This window comes from Biomphalaria glabrata, chromosome 1, assembly GCF_947242115.1.
Source record: "Biomphalaria glabrata chromosome 1, xgBioGlab47.1, whole genome shotgun sequence".
NCBI classification, from domain to species: domain Eukaryota; kingdom Metazoa; phylum Mollusca; class Gastropoda; family Planorbidae; genus Biomphalaria; species Biomphalaria glabrata.
Window position 1 is genome coordinate 37,666,946 of NC_074711.1, and position 22,490 is coordinate 37,689,435.

At 35.6% G+C, this 22,490-nt stretch overlaps 1 protein-coding gene across 2 annotated transcripts in view; it reads right to left on the reverse strand.

The window, feature by feature from the left end:
• Positions 1–257: 257 nt before the first annotated feature.
• Positions 258–22,490, reverse strand: part of LOC106068684 (cytochrome P450 26A1-like) — a 28,233-nt gene continuing 6,000 nt past the window's right edge. Inside the window, exons 1-8 of one of the 2 annotated variants that reach the window (XM_013228139.2) lie at positions 13,557–13,598; positions 12,678–12,855; positions 9,332–9,585; positions 7,390–7,633; positions 6,487–6,787; positions 5,966–6,099; positions 5,600–5,722; positions 258–5,315 (exon numbers count right to left, since the gene is read on the reverse strand). In XM_013228139.2, coding sequence (XP_013083593.2) covers positions 5,094–5,315; positions 5,600–5,722; positions 5,966–6,099; positions 6,487–6,787; positions 7,390–7,633; positions 9,332–9,585; positions 12,678–12,764 — 1,365 coding nt within the window. In that variant the 5' untranslated portion in view covers positions 12,765–12,855; positions 13,557–13,598 and the 3' untranslated portion in view covers positions 258–5,093. Of the gene's footprint in view, positions 5,316–5,599; positions 5,723–5,965; positions 6,100–6,486; positions 6,788–7,389; positions 7,634–9,331; positions 9,586–12,677; positions 12,856–13,556; positions 13,599–22,490 lie in introns of those variants that run through there. The other variant, XM_056035028.1, reaches the window with a different exon arrangement.

Sequence of the window (22,490 nt, forward strand, 5' to 3'; positions counted from 1 at the left end):
AGCATGCATTGCTTTTTTTTTTAGTCGGATTATTTTTTTTTTATTTAAACAGTATTTTAAATTAGAATAAATTAATTCTAATTAGAAAACTAAAATAAACTATACAGATGTGTGCGTCACAAATAAACTGTAAGAAACAGAAATAAAATAACAATCTTGTTTTGAAATAGTAATGTACTACTCAGACAAAGAAATCATTTTAAGTTTGATCTTTGTTTCTTTGTTTCATATTAAAAAGAGTTCCAAGCTTAATCTCATGTTGTTATAGTTTGTTTTTGTTGTTGTTTTTTTCCGAGAAGAACTAATGATTATTTGTTCCAATAGTTTATGGAACATCTTTTCAAGCCTTACGGAACTGAAGAGTTCCGCTGAACACTGTTAGGGAAAACACTGTGCTAGACTATCCCAAGATATACTCAGGTTCACCACTAGAACAAGACAGCTGACAGTCTCAGTGACGAGAGAATATAAGGTGGAGTTACATTGTTAGAAAGAATGATTACAACTTTCTCCTTTCAAAAATTCTAAGATCATTGAACAATCAAAATAATGTTTTATCTTTACTTCAAATGTGTAGAGTTGTATACCCTGGTTACAATATTTGGATTCATTAAGTAAGCAAACATCCTGACACATCAGAAGAGATAGACATTGTACAAGTAATTAAGGGAGGTAAATCGTCAATTTTTTAAATATATTTACTAATGATGTATACACTCCAGCTTAAAACAAACAAAAACACTTTTACCAAAATAAACACGTAAATACGCTCGTGTGTAATGTTATTTATGCATCTCTTTGAAATGTTGAACAGAAGAATTAATATTTAATCAACCAGACCTGAAACAATAAATATTGTCCCTAAGACCGAAGGATCAAATAACATGGAGTTGTCACATAAGTAAGACTTGTCTCCAAATAACTTTCACAGAATGATGGTAAATGGGTTGGAAAAATATGAAGTTCTTGGTCTATAACCACAAGTTATTTCGTGTAATTGACAAAAAGCATAAGAAACTGATGTAATGAAAATACAATAGAGATGTGTTCTTGATTGGTGATATAATTAACTAACATGTATTTGTGATTTAAAATACCTTGCCAAATCATTCCACTGTAATATTCATATTGTTCTAATTATTGAAGCTTGCTTTGCATTCATAAATAATAAGGAACTCTAGAATCTTTCATTAACTGGTGAGAAACTGTGTGAATACTTATCTTCCCGTGACCTTTTGTATTTGTAACAAAAATGGGAAAAGCCTACATCCTTCTTTTTTATTTTTCATTACGATCAGTTTGTCTCCCTTTGCTTTTGGAGCATTTTCAAAGGTCACTTTATTGTTGCAGTATGTTAAGATGAAAAACTACTATTTGAAATACAATCTTGACAATTGTATTGAAACATAATATATATCACAAAGTTTGAGATGATCATGTGTCAAAGCCTTACTTTACTGTGATAGATATGTCAATCACCAATCACTCACTAATATATTATATGAATTACTTATTACAAATCAGTCGAGCAGAAACAGAATAAAAGAAATATTTACAGCTTTATAAAATGTGTATGTTTGAACAATAATTTTAAAAAAAAACAAAAAAAAGTATGTTCTTAATATTTACATTATAATCCATTAATCTATGGTACAAAGCACAACTCGTGGTTGTCAAAGGCAGAACTACTATTTACTTGTTACTTCCCTTTCTCCTTGAAATCTAATTTGGTTTGAAGGGAGATCGTACACAGTTAACAGTGTTCCGAATCTTTGACAACATAAGAGAAGTGCATTCCTATGGCACGTGTTAGATTCGCGGTTAAATCTGCATAGTGAAATACAGATAGAACACAGAGTTACATGTTTACATCAATCACTGAACACAATATATAGATAGAATATATAAGCCCACAGTGTTTTTTCAGACTACAATGGGAGTAAACAAAATAATAAAACAATTAACAATAACACACATGATATAATAATGCTCATGTGTAAAATAGACAGACATGTTTATATTTTAAATATAATACATATACATAAATATAAGCCATAATCGTAATCATAATCTCAACCTTAAGTTTGTTTTGAACATGTAGGTTAAAAATGGATCAAAATTACACCTGCATTCACATACAGGAGCATACACACAATAAATTCTGAACATACAGACAATAAATTCTGAACATACAGACAAGAAATTCTGAACATACAGACAAGAAATTCTGAACATACAGACAAGAAATTCTGAACATACAGACAAGAAATTCTGAACATACAGACAAGAAATTCTGAACATACAGACAAGAAATTCTGAACATACAGACAAGAAATTCTGAACATACAGACAAGAAATTCTGAATATACAGACAAGAAATTCTGAACATACAGACAAGAAATTCTGAACATACAGAAAAGAAATTCTGAACATACAGACAAGAAATTCTGAACATACAGACAAGAAATTCTGAACATACGCACAATAAATTCTGAACATACACACAATACATTCTGAACATACACACAATAAATTCTGAACATACACACAATACATTCTGAACATACACACAATACATTCTGTTACAACTGTGAGGCAAGAATGTGGCAGTAAGTTGATCTTAATGTACTCAACATGGACTCGATACTAAGTTTGCGATAAGGTTTCTGAGATGGGTCAACTTGAATTATCGGAAGATTTGTGAACCTAATTAAAAACGTATTTTGTATTGGCACGATTGGGCCCGCGGGTCCTACGACTTGCACGGCCTTCGATAAAATGCACAAAAAAGAAAGTAAGTAGGCCTACCTTTGACTGCAACAAGGTTATAGGTACAACATGATTTAGGCTTTTTTGGTTCTCTGAAGAGCTGCATTTATTTCTAGGAAATGTAAGCTATGACTTTAGGGACGAAACTTTTTGGGGGTCCCCTCAAAAATAGTTCAAGGGATACTAGCTAAGGAACAAATGCGTTATGCTGACTACTAGGCTCTCCTCATCTCAAATAGCTTAGGGCTTATCAAGTGTAAATCCGACCCTGGTTCTGGGTTGTGTCAATAGAATGTAATCATTAAATAGAGATAATAAATAGAGATACGTGTCCATATGCTTGTCGATAAACTAGCCATATGTTGTGTTTAATCCTAAACTAAGTGCACGCTACGTGTCTCAGAGTTGAACTAAATGTCCAAGGATAAAGAACTACAAACTATTTTGTTTGTGCTCTGAACAGAAGGTAATATTTCCCAATTGTAAGAAATGAACCAATAAAAATTCCTTTCAGTTTGTTATAAACAGAACGAGAAAAAAAATAATGTAAAAGTACATTCAGGGCGTATTCAAAACTTTAAAGAGCATTTCTTAAGGTTGCGATCTTGTTAGGGAAGCAATACGATTTCTGACTTTCATCTTTATTAATCCTCTCACCGGGAGATTCATCCTGATGTTGTATTTTCTAATGAGTTACTTGACGTCACGCAAAGTGATTTAGACTGGAACACAACCATTAGATCTAACTGATACTCTTTAAGTTTATTTGGAACCTATTAGAAGCTTACAACATCTCACCGGTAGTTGCATCAAGCAGGTTTTTCTTAATGTGTGACATGCATTTAGTTGGACAAAAGTCACCAGGAGTTTCATCCTAGTACAGAGTGTCTTTTGTCTACCACGTTCGACCTAGCCAACAGGAGCTGAACTGTAGCGTCTATGTCATTTATTTAGTAGGTCATTACAATTAGTCCATAGGAACTGTATCGCAATGTTTTATTTCCTTTGACTTTGTCGTAGTTATTAATGAACTTTATCCAGTGGTAGCCAAAGGAACTCACCAGAATCTTCGTGCTCTTGTTTCTTCTTTCATGTATGCTAAAAGTTCTTCTGAAAGCATCTTCCATTGGATTGAATACGTCACGACGAGCGGGTTTTCTAAAAGTGAAGATTTCTATCATTTGACATCTGGAATTTCAATCGGTTGTTTCAGCCCATAGCCAAACAGAGCGCCGTACAAAGTCATTCATTAGACAAGATTTCAAAACACGAAAATAGCCTCACACACATTCGCATTTAAGAATGTATGATTATCCGTTTGTTTGTTTTTTCATTGACACAGCTTCTGATTTCTATATTTCAATGAATGAAATTGTTCGTGCTTGAACATTTTTGTTATTCTTATGACTCCACACTTTTATCTTATCTTATAATTCACAGATTCTGAGATTAGTGGCCTGCATAAATTCTTGAAGCAGCTAACTTCAAGTAACTTTGCTTCAGATGTCTCCAATATTCTTGCACTGTCAAGCAAACTTTTTACTTCGTTTTTTTGTTTTGGAACTCTCTTTGTTCATGAACTTTTGGATAATTTCTAAGCACATGTTAATTATTTCACTGAGTTAACTTTATCTTACCTTTACAACGGTTTTTCCTTTCTTTTATTTTTTTACATTTTTCTTTTTTTTTTTAATAAAAATAAAACCTAAAGGAACAATTGAAATATTGATTGTCTTAATTTTAAGGTGGTACTATCGGGATTTCTTACTTTCAATTAAGTTTGTTACCCCACAACACTACGTTGAGAGTTCAATATTTTCTTACAGATAGAAAACAATTTGGATATAGTGATGAAACCTAATGGAATCAATTTGGATTTAGCAACTTGATTATAAAAAGTGTTAATTTTCAGGGGAAAAAAGTAGATTTAGAGTAGCATTGAAGCAAGCAAATAGGTAGCTATAAAGCAGCCATAAAATAGACTTGAATTAGCCTCAAAGTAACTTTAAAGCAGCTTTAAAGTAGCCTTTAAGTAGCTTCAAAGTAGCTTTAAAGCAGCAATAAAGTAGCTTTAAAGTAGCATTAATGTAGCAAACTACGATGGTCGTTCTTTCTTGCTCGTTGAATGTGGCAAATTAAGGTACGATTAGTTGATCAGCGTTTGCTCTGGGAATGTGATTCTCTTTCAATCTCTTACTAAATCATAACACATGACATAATGCCCAATTTGTTATAAATATCACACACAAAACAAAATGGATTCCCTTAGCAACAGACAACAAGATATGAGTAACTTCTCTGTCTACCTCACACAATAGAAGTGATTATTGGCGAAGATGAAAGGTCACCGGCAGATCGTCCTCACATTTGGTCACCGGCAAGTAGACCATGTTAGCGGCAGGGTTGTGCAGCTCCCAGTCCACCAGACGAGCTAACTCAATCAGAAACACTGACATCTCCAAGACGGCAAGAGACTTTCCTAGACATGAACGAGGGCCAGCTCCAAAGGGGATATAACTACAGGATTCAGGCTTGCGAAGAGTTGTCTTTAAAAGAATACAAAAATGCAATGCATGGTGATAGATGGCATTTCATGTTACGAAACAATTTTTGAAGTTTATTTAAAAATAGGCAGAAACCTTTATTTCCAAAGCATTTTCTATCAAGCATCGAAACAAATATTTAACATGAGAGTTTGTGTTGCTCTGTTATTGAATCAATTATCATCATGGCGTCCATTTGAATTTCAATCGAAGCAACATATTTCAACTAATTTCAAATCAAAGAAAGCTCTGGCTATACGATTATTTATTCTGAATCACTGCCTTACCTGCAATGTTGTGTCCTGCCAACGTTCAGGTAAGAACAAGTTTCTGTCATGGAACAAGTCTGAAGTATTGTGTGTGTCTCTGATGCTGTACATGACCGACCATCCTTTTGGGACCTGGTAGTTCTGAAGACAAAACAAACAGTTGGATATCAAGTCACCCAAAGTTTAGCTTCAATCTTTATGCAAGATGGAAAACGTGGATGAATGAAAAAAAGGCTGGGTTTAAAAAAATTTAATAATTGTTCAAAGCCACATTTTTAGATATAATGTGTTTTCAAAGTCTATACGTTATCAAATAAATGATTAGCTTTACTGTTGTTACACGTAAAAAAATTAGTGCGCCCTAAAACTTCTTACTGTACTTACTCCAAGTTCCAGAGTCTTCTCGGCTTTTCGGAAAGCGCCTCCCACTGGAGGAAGGAGCCTTAAAACTTCCTTTATGATCCACTGAGTATACTCTAGTGTCAATATGTTCTCGTAAGACAGAGGCACTGTTTTGTCTGAGAAATTATCAACAACAAAATATAGCGAAATTCAAGTCACAAGATAGTGATAGAACAAATACATTATTATAAGCATGATAGTTATCACATCGGTAAATGAACGTTGTAATTACAAGGTTTAAAATACTTTGATCGTAACATCGCATACATTAGCTCAACTCATAGGTTAAGACTTGGGATTAAACTATAAACTACAGCACGGTAAATAACTCATTTTTTTCTGTAAGACAACCATATCTACTATCTACATCAACTAGTTAGGTTTCACTTTTTTTATTACTATACTTTAAGATTCTTAGCAAAACACAATACAGTTTTATAAATAGTTTGTAGATTTGTAGCGTTAAAATGCATTAATATTGCATACAATTTAAATACAATTACCTGCATGCAGCAATCCTTTCTTGTTCAATTCAGCGCGAAGAGTTTCCAGTACATCCGGGTATTTACCCAGCATGAGTATCAAACAGCTAAGTGCGCCAGAAGTGGTTCCTGAACCTGCGATCAGTGTTGTTAATGCATTGTCGACGATCTCCTCGCGACTGAGACCACCATTGTCAGCCTCTGTGTTGTCCAACGATTGATTGACCAGTAAAACATCTAGCATGCTGATGTGATCTGTGTCACCTCTTTGGGACAACCTGTTTAGGATGAACTCGACTAAGACTTTCCTCGCTTTCTGAGCCTAAAATAAAGAGTATTAGAAAAGAATTCTAACTGCTATTACTAAACCTTACTAATGTGTTTCCCCTATATAGTGTAGTATTTTGTTTCATTTAATACAACCGTTGAAGACCGTTTCAAGTTCTCTTTAAAAAATCTTGTAAATCTTTGACAGATGTCAGATTTCTACTTCCTCAAAGGCATTTTAGTTAGTTATCCTCAGAGAATTCCGACTTTAACGGCGATTAGTCGTATAGGTTAGAAGTAAAGGAAGGTCTCTAACTTTATCACAGACATATCAGGAAAATGAGATGATTCCGTAAATACACGGAATATGTATACATTCTTCTATCTAGTCTCCTCTCTTGTCAAATAGTATAAATTAAAAATGGATTTAGCGTGGCTAACTGGAGGACATGGTTTTGTATGATCGAACATTCTGATAGGACATTGAGCTGAGATTTTTTTGGTCTAGGGCGAGTCTAGGCCAAAAATCAGATTGTGTTCCTTCCAAATAGCTCATAACAAATATCCCCCTAAAACCTTATTATCAATGTATTATTAAGCCAAGAGTGCAGACAAATATGTATGTGATATATGTATATATTAGTGTATTATTCTTGCCTGATAGTACCCTGATCCAGGAACACTGAGAGGTAGACTAATCAAATTCTTGTTCACGGTTCTGAAAGATTCCCTCACCAGGCCATCGGGATCGTGTTCCTTGCGGCATCCCAACGTGATCTCAACCATGATGTCCGCCATCAGCTTCTCGCATGCGGGAAACGCCAGCATTCTACCCTGACAGCACCAGGCCAGCAAATGCCTCCTGATGTGTTCTTGTATGCAAGGCAAATAGTCGTTCAGCCTAGATGGATTTATATAGTGAACATTTAGTGTGCCTACAACAGGAAGACCAATTGATATTTAGTTACAATTACAATGAACAGTGCAGCTCTCTCCGAGTCTCTCGTGTAGACGTTTTCCAAAGTTTGATTTTTGAAAACTGTAAATTGTTCGAAGCGGTTATTGAAACTGGGGAATAAATAATTACAGAGATACGAAAGCTGTAATGTGTAATGCGTTTCTGTTGACGTCACAATAGTCTCGCATTGAGACCCTCAACGCATCATAACCATCAATCTAAATTTACCTCCAACAAAAATCTTGCATCCCTCAGAAACATGTGTAAACCGCTACACGCTTCTCAAATTTTATTTCTATGATCTATATTTTGTTTTGTATACTAGTGCTGCCCATTCATTTATAAGCCTGAGGGTCATTTAAATTTCTGGTTTATGTGCACTTGCGCATCAACCAAAAAAACAAAATGGACGAGTCCAATGGAACCAACTTTCTCAGGCTTCACTGTGTAGTGTGGGTAGAGGTTGTTCAGGAGACTCGATAGCACCACGTCACTGGCAGGAATGACCTATGCCCGGGTACGCTGTTCTGCCTCATCGTGGCACCCGGGTGGAAACGGCTACTTGAGGGGGTAGCTAGGCTAAATGAATGGCGAAACATAAGTCACGTGGGGTAGACGAGAGTCCACCTCTTGCACGGGCGGGGTTGCAACAGAGTCCCCATAAACCTGTCACACATCCATGCGCTGTTCCTCAAGGGACCGTTACATAAATGGCGAGTCCCCCACGGTTAGCTTGGTATAACAAAGGAAAATGGCGGAGGCTCCCGGTGTCCTCGGCCATGTTCAACCAAGCATGCGTCCGGGGCCAAAGGCATTTGAAACAGCAATGCTTTACATAGGCATTGACTCGGGTCTCTCTCAAACAGAACTGTTTCACACAGGTTTTTTTTTACTGTTTGGCGTCCAAACAGGGTTTTTTTCAAACTTAGAGCTCGAAGAGCCTTCGGCTCAGCTCTTAAGACGATCAAACGGAATGATCTATGACCTTAGTTTGGGCATCAAGACTGTAAACAGATCAAGAATTCAAAACTCGATCCCCATCAAGCCCAGACAAGGAAAATGATTCACTATTTTCAAAAAAAAAACCTTAAGACTCACCTGTTCAAACTTTTTCATCGTTAGTAGGTTTAGAGGAAAATAGCTGGCAGCAGAAAGAGACAGTTGGAGAGCTCTCACGAAGGACGCGGGACATTTGCGGACAAAGAAAAGCTCTTGTAGATGACAGGTGCAGAAGACGTAAAGAAAACTTAAACCCACACCCAGCAGGACAACAACTTTGTCTGCATCAGATGGTGGACAATATTCAGGTCGTAACTGGGTTTGCGTGGAAATGTGAAACACTGCACTCATTCTTAATCTTTGAAGTCAAAGACATTGACATTCATAAATTTAGATTGTTTTTTTTTTCTAGATATATTTATGGATCTAAATTATCTCCACTAGTTCATGTCTCAGACGTTCTGAAGTCACTTTGAAATAACAGTTTGTTTATTAACATCGCGATATAAGTTAAATTGTTTTTTTTTTTATATCGTTTAATGGCGTATCTTGTTCTTGAACCAGACGGTGATTTATGAGTGCATGATTGAATAAGATTGTACCCGATTCATACACGACAATGGTATCTACCCAAAGACCTACCTGACTGGAGTAAAGGCAGTCAACAGTTTTTTCTTCAGTTTGAAATGCTCCACACCTGTGTAGATGACAAGGCTGTTTTCTCCAAACATAACTCGACTCGATTTGGGTACATTCATTGACAGTAACTGAGATTCTCTGCTGACCAGTGGCCAGATGTAATCAACCCCAGTTAGCCTGACCATCGGACTGCCAAAGATGTGGGTCTTGTAGATATTACCGTATTGGAGAAAATTGTCAACAAAAAACTGAGCTTTCTGTGAACAAATAAAATATGGAGAGAAATTAATCTCTTACTGTACTGTGCCTTGTAATGTACTTAAATTTAACTTTGATATATTTAATTGTTATGTTACATTGTTGGTTAACAACCATATAATAACAGTTTTACTTTTAATTTGAAATATTTAAAAAATTATATTATGAAACTTATTTGTAATTTTAAATCCTTCATAGCTATCAGGTAATAAAAAATGTCAAGGTCAATGTTGATGTAACTGTAGAAAGTTATAAACAATAAACAGGATGTTTCCATTTGTTTAAACAACAGTAGAATTTCCAATAATAGAGTGGTTCTCAAAACTGTGGTCCGCGGTCCCCATGTGATTTGTGAGACGACCGCTAGGGGTTCGAATAAAACTGAACATTGCATACAATTACTTTTTTTTTGTGGTTAAGAGCCAGTTTATCTGATAATTTGAAAAATAATGATCGACATTCACTACTGTTTAAAATGTCTATTACGACCTATTGTACGACGACTTATTGGAATCAAAGTTTTGAAGTCATTCTTCACTTGAATAGTACTGACTTGTAATGAACCTTTTTTTACGCGTAGACAAACTCAGATCCCAATCATAGATTCTTTCATTCTAATACAGAAGCAGCTCATTCAAATAGCCCACAAACTCAGATCCCAATCATAGATTCATTCATTCTACTACAGAAGCAGCTCATTCAAATAGCCCACAAACTCAGATCCCAATCATAGATTCATTCATTCTACTACAGAAGCAGCTCATTCAAATAGCCCACAAACTCAGATCCCAATCCTAGATTCATTCATTCTAATACAGAAGCAGCTCATTCAAATAGCCCACAAACTCAGATCCCAATCATAGATTCATTCATTCTAATACAGAAGCAGCTTATTTAAATAGCCCACAAACTCAGATCCCAATCATAGATTCATTCATTCTAATACAGAAGCAGCTTATTCAAATAGCCCACAAACTCAGATCCCAATCATAGATTCATTCATTCTAATACAGAAGCAGCTCATTCAAATAGCCCACAAACTCAGATCCCAATCATAGATTCATTCATTCTAATACAGAAGCAGCTCATTCAAATAGCCCACAAACTCAGAACCCAATCATAGATTCATTCATTCTACTACAGAAGCAGCTCATTCAAATAGCCCACAAACTCAGTTCCCAAACATAGATTCATTCATTCTAATACAGAAGCAGCTTATTCAAATAGCCCACAAACTCAGATCCCAATCATAGATTCATTCATTCTAATACAGAAGCAGCTTATTCAAATAGCCCACAAACTCAGATCCCAATCATAGATTCATTCATTCTAATACAGAAGCAGCTTATTCAAATAGCCCACAAACTCAGATCCCAATCATAGATTCATTCATTCTAATACAGAAGCAGCTCATTCAAATAGCCCACAAACTCAGATCCCAATCATAGATTCATTCATTCTAATACAGAAGCAGCTCATTCAAATAGCCCACAAACTCAGATCCCAATCATAGATTCATTCATTCTAATACAGAAGCAGCTCATTCAAATAGCCCACAAACTCAGATCCCAATCCTAGATTCATTCATTCTAGTACAGAAGAAGCTCATTCAAATAGCCCACAAACGAGAAACTCAAAACCAAGGATTGAGACTCACAAATTCTGGTTTGAAAAATAAATTCACATTTTTTATTCAACATTATGAGTCCCTATACAGAAGTAGTTGGCTGTTTCCCTGTTATCTTATTGAGTAAAACGTGGACTCAATGCCGTCATGAACCTCGACAAATAAAACAAACCGACTAGAAATTTGTGGCCATGGAGATTTGCAGTTGCTATTGGTAAAAATTCCTATAATATAATGCTGTCTATTTTGTTTTTGTTTTTTTTACATTTGTAAGTTATAAACTATGCATTTATGTAGCTTTTTCGTTTAGGGGTTTGTACACTTTATTTCTCTTACACCCATTCTGTGATCAAGTTGAAACTTTGCACAAAAACCTGAATCAATAAAAAGAAATTAACGAAATAGTCAATTATTTATGGTAATTAATTATTTTGTTAGATACCAACAAGGGAAATTATTTCTTCAGTATTTACAGATAACTGAACACATTATTTCTCCTACACCTATTGTAAGATCATGTTGAACGTTTAAGCACTTATTTATTTTACCAAACAAAACAAGAATAAGTTAAAAATTAACCACTTAGTCAATTAATTATTCATAAATATTTTATATCGAATAAGGGAAATACCTTCTACATTATTGAGAGAATAGTTGTATAAAAGGAGTTCTTCCCTTTAAATAATCTTTGTTCTTCAAAAGAAAATCACGTGACATTGTACTTGTTGTTTTATTATTTTACAATAAATAAATTTTTAATTGTCATGTTCAATTGGTTCATAACAAATGTATATTTTATTTAGATTTGTATCAGACCCACAAAACACCTTACAATAATTATAAGGTAAAAAGATGTACTTAATCTTTTTTTTGTAAATTGCAAACATTCCTTCCAAAAGAACATCACATTCTAAGCGCATCCACGTTTTAGTTTAACTCTTATTGTTAGATATTAGACTTTATCTTCTGTCACCATGTGTTTAAGTAATTTGTACAAAGCTTACATCAACTCACTACGTCTGTTCGTGCCTCTATTTGTCTGGTACGAATCTTGGACACTTATTTCTCCCTCTTGCTATTCTCGAATTAAGTTTTGAAGCTTTGCATAATTATTTATTGTCCCTAAGAAAACATGTAAATATTAACCAATTAATTAATTGTAATTAATTAATTTTGTTTGATATAGGTAGCCTTAGATAGGTAAAATCTTACTGTATAGAGATATATGGCTTTAATGTGCAGCTCTTTCTCGTATATATATATATATATATATATATATATATATATATATATATATATATATATATATATATATATATATATATATGTTCTTCGTATTCAATTAGATAACTTTAATTCTATAAATTCAATGCATTTTCTGGTCGACGTCATTGTGGCAAGTTATGAGAACTTTTTATTTTTTGCTTGGACTAAGGTGATTAGCGGATCTATACAGTCACTGACCTTCCAAGCAAACTGGAGGTTTTGTCCAATGAGTGGCCAGCCCATGTCTCCAGGGGGAAGAGGGAGACCACACGTCTTGTCTTTCATGGCGTCGAACTTTCGTTTCCATAGCAAGTGACTTAAGTAACAAACAAATATAGTGACCAGTAGGACTAAGGCTGGTGTCACTAGCGGAGTCCTGAGGAGAGACAAAACAGGGTTCAATGGGTAAATAACAAACAAACAAACAAACAAAAGATTTAGACACAAATGTTTGCGTCTCGTTCAGAAAAGAACTAGGAATGCGAGAGACATTTGAAAGACAAGGACACGGTCAGTTGTAGAAACAGAGAGACAGAGAAAGAGACAGAGACAGTCGGAAGAAAAAGAGAATGTGACATCAAGCTATAAAAAGAATTAGCAAAATATTTTTTTAAATACTTAAAAACACAAAGGTTATAAACGGAAAATGGCCGCAAAATTACAACAATATTTCTCAATACTGTCTGATTTATCTCCGTTTTTCTATGTCATACAAATTGAATTAGTTATCACTAAATCATTAATTTATTTAATTTTGTTAATCGATTCATGTATTTTCTTCGACAATGAATAATTGTGCAAAGTTACAACTTGACCCGAGAATGGGAAGTGGGAAAAATAACGTGTACAAGATTTGATGCAGACAGACAAAGATGATATAAAGCTTTGTCAAAACCAAAACAAAAATCCATCTCATTTAGTTAGTTCAGAAAAAAAAAATTTAAACAATTGCCCTTTGGCGTAAATTATAGGACAGTTACGGTAACTGTCACTTCTCCCAATTAAGTCTCACCAAAGATTCAAGTTATAAAAGAAAAATCGATAACATCTAGAGAGGAAAAAAGTGTAGCTACTGACCTTAATCCTTAGGAAGTGCTCATTAAAAGATCTCAGATCATGAGCTACAAAAACATTGCCCTGTTCTGCAACCACCCCTCGAACGGACGATCTTCTTTCTTATTTGTGTTTTTTTTTTAGGTCGGCCTTGCCTGGCCTTGTTTGACCCAGTGGCCTACTAACTATGTCCTCACTGGGTCACACTGTGCTGCTCCGTGCCCTGGTTTGACTGCCGACTGTGTCGATGCCCTGTTCGCAGGGCGCTGGCTTCCCCCGTCGCCCTCATCGTGGCGCTCTCCCCGCCCCCCTGGGTTGCGTTGATAGAACCCGAGTTACTCGGCGACCTTTTGCTGCGTCGAGCAGGTTGTGTTTACCTTGAGTGACAGAGCTCCTGGGCTATTTCTGTAGATGAGCGGATCTCTTGGAGAAACAAAAAACACTCACGCGTGTACACACAAACGCAGAGTTGACCTCATTAAACGTCTATGACCTGGACTGGAGTGTTTGATAAAATTGTTTTAATAAAGGCCAGAGTTGTCATGTTATGTAGGTGAAGCCTTGTTTTAAACGTAGAGTCTCAACCGTGCAATTGGCAAGGGGCTTATTTGCCCCAAGACAGCTAAAATATAAGTCATATATATGTATAGAGAGAGAGATAAAATATTGTAAAATACTTTTTCACAGGTTTCTCTTGTTATCATTTTAAATTTCATTTTTTTTCTCTTATTCCATAATTTATATGTTGATTTTTCTTCAACTTTTTTTTTTCAATTTTACTTTACCATTTGTATGAGTTATATTTGTCTTAGTTGCCTTTTTTTTAATAACAATTTTTTTAATATTTTGTAAGTCTAAATTTCGTACATTTAAAATTAGGTAATTTTTACAAAGCTTCTAACGACTCACTCTTTCTGGTAAAAAGTTAGTGCACGCTATTTCTCCCACACCCAATCTCGGATCAAGCTGAAATTTTGCATAATTATTTGTTTTACTTGACAAGACAAGAGTCAGTAAAAAATTTAGCCATTTAGTTAATTAACTATTGGTAATTAATTTATTTATTTAGTATCAAACAAGAGAAAGAAATCGTACTTGACAAGATGTGGTGGTATAAGTTGAATTATTCCCCTTCATGAGGCTTAAGCCCTGAGTGAACAAGTTTTTTTTATGCATTTAAAAAGCGATCACGACAACATTAACAGAGATACTCCTTCCCCCCCTCCTTTTGTTTTCCCAACTTGTCCAGACAAGTGATAGGGCAGTGAGAAAGCTAAAAGCATGAAATAGCGCTAAACTAAACTAAAACAATTGTTAAAAATATTTCTAATCGTACAGTTTTATTATTGTTAGCCTAGATCTATTACAAATTTAATCACATGACTGATCCAAACTAATTGATACAATTGTTTTAATACAAGCTTTGTTCTTTTTTAAAAGTAATGCGCTACACTTACACACACACACATTAATCATAAAACAATCTTGCATTATGACATTGTTTTGGCTGTGTGTGTGTGTTTTTTTTTCTCTAATTTATTTAGTTAGTTTTTGGAACAAATTAATTGATGATACATGACATTTCGTGGCCATATCTTTTAAAGCAGATTCAACATTCTTATTTGCCCCAAGACATTTTTAATGAAACATTTTTAGAACATATTTCACCCAATAGATGAGAACCACTGGTCCTGACGTTAACATCGATCTCCAGCTTTCCGAAATGAGGTCAAGCTGACTAGCGCACATCTAGGGTAGGCAAACTCTCTGATCCGGCTGGGCAGAAAGCCAAAGAGAATTCATTACTGTGACCTGAATTCTTTAAAATGTAGGTCAATTCTCGTGGTGTTAGATTCAGGGAATCTCAAATGTGAACGGCTTAGTAAATTTCGGTAACTAATGACTCAAAATAAGAAGTAAAGTTCCCCTTTCAGACCTTGCGGTCTATAGGGCAGTTGAAGTAAAGGTCATCTGTTTCTGTGGTCCATGGTTAACGACGGTGTCAGGTCTGTGTATATATTTTATTACAAATCCTAGTAGGCCTATTAGATTGTTAAAAATGCTGTTGCTCTTCATGGTAGGGCGGACGCTGTGTGGGACCTGAATTTCGAAAACGGCTCTTACTATTGTGCTAAAAATTTGTATTTCTTTGGGGAAAAAATATTTCCTTATTGAAAATTCTGGTGTTATTGTTATAATATTTCAACATATAATTATTTGAACATTAAATTTGGCTATTCTGAACACGCTTTCAATTATACTATTAATAGTGACAAAAAAAAAACAGGGGAGGCTACTTTAATAAAGGGAGATTTTTGTTCTATATATTTTTATACCCTTTATGCAAGCAGTTTTGCAATTTGCTAAAATCAAGTTATTATTGCATGGGTGTAGCCAGGGGCTAGGGGAAGTTTCGGGGTTCAATAAAATCATAGGGAGGGTGATTTGGTCACTTTTGATGACAGTAGTTTGCGTTTCTTTATTACCTAGAACAAAACTACATTCAACTAAATCAATGAAAGAAACCTAATAGGTTTAAAGGTCGATCTAACCACCAATCACTGGGACTCATTAATGAAGTGCTTATAATAACAGATTTTATTCTGGACATGCAATTTTTGTGTCTTTCCAATAACTCCAGAAAGAACGTATAACTATTCTGAGTAACAAATAGTACAAATAGTGTGCATAAGAAATGGGTTTTAAAAATGAACAGTCTGGCTGTATTGAACTATAATTACGTAAATTTAGAGTATATATTATATTATTGACGTTTATGTTTTCTGTAAGAGTGACACATAATTTACCGAATACGTAAATTGTATTTTTTTAAATTCATTTAGTATGTGAGCCTCATAATTACACATTTTCTAAAAGCAAGATTTAATAAGCAGTGTTTAAATAAATATGTTCAAAACCTTTGACCACCGTCCTTGCACATCAAGACAACGCACAACACAACACCCGCAACACAACACCCACAACACAATATCCACAACACCCACAACACAACACCCACAACACGTTACACAACACCCACAACACAACACCCACATTTCCTCCTGAAATTAAAACATAAAAGCCAAAGGAAAAAAAAATTGGAGAAGTCATGTGTAATAGATTTAGAACAACAACAATAAATCTGTGGGAGTCATACTATTTGAATCAATTGCTTTTGTTTAGCGCTATTTCATGCTTTTAGCTTTCTCAATACGTTATATATATATATATGATCCTATCTCGTATCTGCACCAGTAGGGAAATAAGGGGGAGAGGGAGAGAGAAAGAAAGAAAGAGATATCTGGATGGATTTTATCCTAATTGATTTTTTAAAACATTTACAAAAACAAAAGAACTCTTCGCTCAAGCCTTCTCTGGCTAACCACTTTGCTAGTGAGGTTCTTATGACTAGTTCAGATAATATAGTGATATACTGTTCATTACAATTTTGAGCGGCGACCTATGAAGGGAACTAGCTCAGCTTATACCTCCACTTCTGTCAAGTAAAGTTTCTTTCCCTTTTTCGAGATACCTAACAATTACAACAACTAATTACCAATAGTTTACTAATTAACTAATTGGTAATTTTTTAAAATTGATTCTTGTGTTGGGTAAAAGAAATAATTGTGCAAAATTTCAGCTTGATTTGAGATTGGGTATCGGAGAAATAACGTGTACAAGCTATTTATCCGACAGACAGACCGAATTGATATAAGCTTTATAAAAAAAAAAATAACAAATAACTCTAGTGAAGACGCTGTTGAGACGATGCATATTCAGAATGTTTGTACTTTGTAACTGTTGTAACTTCGCTTAAAACCTCTCAAATGTTGACCACTCCAAAATGGTAACTTGTACATGAAGAATGAAATGATGAAAAGAGCCTTCCGGTGTTTCACTTCAGACATAGGGAAAACTTACTAGAACAACTTTGTAGCTTAAATAAACCAAGACATACTGCCACTACAAAGTAGAGAAAGCAAGTCTGTGAATCGTGGTCAACTGTTAGGAGAAGTAACATGCTAAAGCTAGAAAAAAACGTTTCATCTATAATATTGCAAGCGTCTTGTCCAGAAAACTAATAAAAGAATAACACAAGAATAACGTTTATGTAACAAGCCTAATAGGTTTGTGATGAACAAATCGTTATGAGAGACAGAGACAAATGGACGCGTTTCCTGGTTTTGTTTTTTTTTAGAAATATTCAATCGATCCCCCCACCCCCACACACACATTTTAAATCTTTATATTTATTTATATCCCCTTCCTAAATAGGCGGGGCTCATTTGAGCCATCAAAAGTAGGCCTACCGAGAATGAAATTGCATCATGAATGAGATACTAGATGAAGACACTTCATTATTAGCAACTGTGTTGCACTCCCTACTACTAAAGATTAGGGAACAAGAATACGCCTTGGTGAATTGGTGCTATAGCTTCCCTAAAAGGTGATCGTATCAGACGTAGACTCTGACACAGAAACATGAAGTTGGCAAGGTCCTGACTTTAACAATAGGACGATAAAAGAACTGGAAAAACTATTGACTTCCCGTCATGAAGAGTATGACTTTCCTCAATGGACGTCATGCACTGGTCAAACTTTCTCATCCGTCTCTTTCTCATCACCCCACCACCAGAACCATACTTTGTTTTGTCTAGGGTAAAAAAGGACATCGCCAGTAGACCGTTCAGAAAGGTGAGAAGCAGCGTAAGTTATCTTATCTTATATGATACAGACGTTACTTCAAAAAAGATGATTACGTCCTACACGTCATGCTTTTAGTCATGCATATTAAGAAATGACCTAAATTCTGCCAAGTCACTAGTTTTCCTGGCTAGCTGAGGCAACCCATTCCATGCTCTAATAGCACTAGGGAAGAAAGAGCATTTGTACAAATTTGTCCTAGCATATGGATCAAGGAATGTGCCTTTATCTTTGTGTCTTTCAGGGTATTTTATTAAATTTTGTATTTGAAGATTATGGTTCAGTGTTTTTATGTATAATTGCTACTTTACTTTTAAGTCTTCTATCCTGAGGGCTTTCTAAATATAGTGATTTTACTAAAGGTGTTACTGTAGTCAAATGTGAATATTCGTTTGTTATGAATTTCACTGCTCTATTTTATGTCTGTTCCATTTTCTTAATGTTTTCTTGAGTTGAGGGGTCCCAAACGGAGGATGCATATTCTATTATTGGCCTAACCAAAGTTAAATAACATTCTAATTTTATGTTCTTATTCGATTTATAGAAATTTCTTTTAATGAACACTAATGCTTTGTTTGATTTTTTGATAGTCTCATCAATATGGGTATTCCATGACAGTTTTTCATTTATTATAACACCTAGGTATTTTGCGTTTTTAGTCTGTGTTACTGGTTTGCCATGAATAAGATAAGTGGAATAAAGTTTTAGTTTTTTTGTTACTCTTAATAACTGACATTTTTCTGGGTGGAAAGACATGCTCCAATTTGATTCCCATTTCTGTAATTCATCTAATTCTCTTTGTAAAATATCTGTGTCTTGTGTTGTTTTTATTGTTCTATATATTATGCAATCGTCTGCGAATAATCTGACTTTTGTTCCTGAACTAATGCAATTCGGTAAATCGTTTATGTAAATTAAAAATAGTAGTGGACCTAAGACTGTTCCTTGAGGTACACCTGAGTTTACTGTTATTGGGGTTGATTTAGAGCCATTTATTATTACAGTTTGTTCTCTCCCTATCAGAAAATCTTTAATCCACTGATGCAATGGACCATCAATGCCAAAGTATTTTAATTTTTTAATCAAACTTTGGTGGTGAACTTTGTCAAAAGCCTTGGAAAAATCTAGTAAGATAGCATCTATTTTCTCACTATCATCTAAACCTTTTGAAAAATCATCAATTAGTCCTATTAGTTGTGTTTCACATGATCTAAATTTCCCAAGACCACGTTGGTATGGAGTAGGCTAAGGACATTATGTTTGTCTAAGTTGTTTATGATGTTGCTACATATTATGAGTTCTAGGATTTTACATTTTTATATGTCATCTTTGTAGGTTGTCTGATCAACAAGTTGTTTATGTTAAGAAGAAGTCCCTGTTGTTTTGTGGAGGCGACCGCTCTTGAAGGCTAGAGAACGACCCGCTCTTGAAGGCTAGAGAACGACCCGGTCTTGAAGGCTAGAGAACGACCCGGTCTTGAAGGCTAGAGAACGACCCGGTCTTGAAGTCTAGAGAACGACCCGCTCTTGAAGGCTAGAGACCCGCTCTTGAAGGCTAGAGAACAACCCGGTCTTGAAGGCTAGAGAACGACCCGGTCTTGAAGGCTAGAGAACGACCCGCTCTTGAAGGCTAGAGACCCGCTCTTGAAGGCTAGAGACCCGCTCTTGAAGGCTAGAGAACGACCCGCTCTTGAAGGCTAGAGACCCGCTCTTGAAGGCTAGAGACCCGCTCTTGAAGGCTAGAGAACGACCCGGTCTTGAAGGCTAGAGACCCGCTCTTGAAGGCTAGAGACCCGCTCTTGAAGGCTAGAGAACGACCCGGTCTTGAAGGCTAGAGAACGACCCGCTCTTGAAGGCTAGAGACCCGCTCTTGAAGGCTAGAGAACGACCCGGTCTTGAAGGCTAGAGAACGACCCGGTCTTGAAGGCTAGAGAACGACCCGCTCTTGAAGGCTAGAGACCCGCTCTTGAAGGCTAGAGACCCGCTCTTGAAGGCTAGAGAACGACCCGCTCTTGAAGGCTAGAGACCCGCTCTTGAAGGCTAGAGACCCGCTCTTGAAGGCTAGAGACCCGCTCTTGAAGGCTAGAGACCCGCTCTTGAAGGCTAGAGACCCGCTCTTGAAGGCTAGAGACCCGCTCTTGAAGGCTAGAGAACGACCCGCTCTTGAAGGCTAGAGACCCGCTCTTGAAGGCTAGAGACCCGCTCTTGAAGGCTAGAGAACGACCCGGTCTGTGAAGGAAAGTGAGGCTAGAGGGACCAGGCAAGCTTGGGCTGAAAGACCTGACAGCCAAGACTGACATTTATGTTCATTGTGATCCTCTCAAATCTCTTGTCACTGTAATAAACATTATTTATCTTCACTTCGCTACCCAATGAATGCACAAATAATCTATATATATTCTTCATGGCTCAAGAGTTTGGACACCCAAGTCGGACGAACTAGAGTGACCCTACGAAAAAAAAAAGAGGGGTGGGGAGGGGAGAACAAGTAGTATGCACCCGTCACAAAATAGCAGACTAAACCGTTGTGACCAAAAGTCTTTTTTATTTCTACCCCACGTAGTTTTAGCATGCTGCGAAAAAAAGAGGGGAGGGAGGAGAACAAGAAATCTACTTTGTATTCACCCGTCACTAAATAGTAGGCCCGGACTTAACCATTGTGGGGCCCTAAGGGAAACGGATTTCGCGGGACCAAGTTTGGGTAGGGATACGGATAATAAGTGAAATTTAAGAGTTTTAATTAGAAAATAAATTCGTCTTTGCATTTTATTCATTCTTTACTACGTACAGAACTACTTTACGAGTCTTGCGTGTAGCGAAGTCATAGAGTATATCATAATAATTATGTTTCCTACATAGATCATGCTCAATAGCAAGAATTACCAAATGTTTCAATCTATCTACAACAATTGTTGACCTCAAGTAATTCTTCATTAGTTTGAGCTTCTTTCACTAGATTCCACAATTACGGGTATTGCATAATGCCATTCTTTTTATCGCGCGTATGATTGGCGTTTTCCATATTGATTGACACCCCAAAATGACAATTTTTGTCTATATATTTCAGGAGATTTGTATGAGTTTTCAAAAGATTTTAATAATTTCCAGATATTTCCAGGACTTTTTCGTATATTTTGCAATTTCAGGAGATTTCCAGGAGCTCCTGGTAAATCGACAGGAGGCCATGGGAAATCTGTTAGAAGTTATAAAATGGTTTAATTTAATAATTTATACACCTAGAATTAGCGCGGATCCTATGAAAGTGCGGGTCCTATGAAAGTGCGGGCTGACTGCGGTCGCATAGATTGCAGTGGCCTAAGGCCGCCCCTGCAAAATAGCGGCGTATGCTACGCCGCCGGTCGACTAGTGTATTTTATTTATAGAAAAAAAATACATTCATATTTTTTATGGCATGCTTCTAACTAATGTGAGACATCAAGACGTTATGTAGGTGAGACATCAAGACCTAATATAAGTGAGACATCAAAACCTAATATAAGTGAGAGCATAGACTTGTATGTATTATATCTAGACTGGAAATCGGAAACAAATTCTTATCCGCGATTGATCGATTCACAGACCTATAATTTTTTTTTTTATGTACGTAGCTCTTTTTCAGGCAATAAGGGATGTCGCCCCAATCAATCTTTTCTGTCTTAGAAAAGTAATGATCTTTAGTTTTCAAAGTTTAGAAATAATGCAAAATCATTTCCCTGTTTTTCTTTAGAATGGGCTATTAATTACAGAACTATATATTCACGCAAATATATTAAACAAAGCCATTTCCTGTTAGTAACCATTGAGATAATGTTTCAAAAATACTAGATCGAAATAATTCATGTCTGTTGATTTTAATCATCTTATGTACATAGATTGATTACCTAGATCTTTTTAGATTATGTACCTGAAAATTGCAAAATAATAATTATGAGACTATAGAACTCTCATTTTTAATGTTCAATTACTAGATCTAGATCTAAAAATTAAATTATATCTTACATAGGTTAGGGTTGAAAAAATAACTTTACTGCTTATAACTACTTTACAAAACAACGCCTTGTTTCAACTTTAAAAAAAATTTCACGACATTTTTTGTAGTGTTAAAAGATCTCCATGTCCAGTCTAGATACAATATATATGAGTGAGTCAGTGAGACATTCTGACATTTACGATATCCTCAGAAATAGAACACGTTTCTCTCCCCTCTCCCACATCCTTGTTGTTTTTTAACTCAATAGAATTAATTTAATCTTCT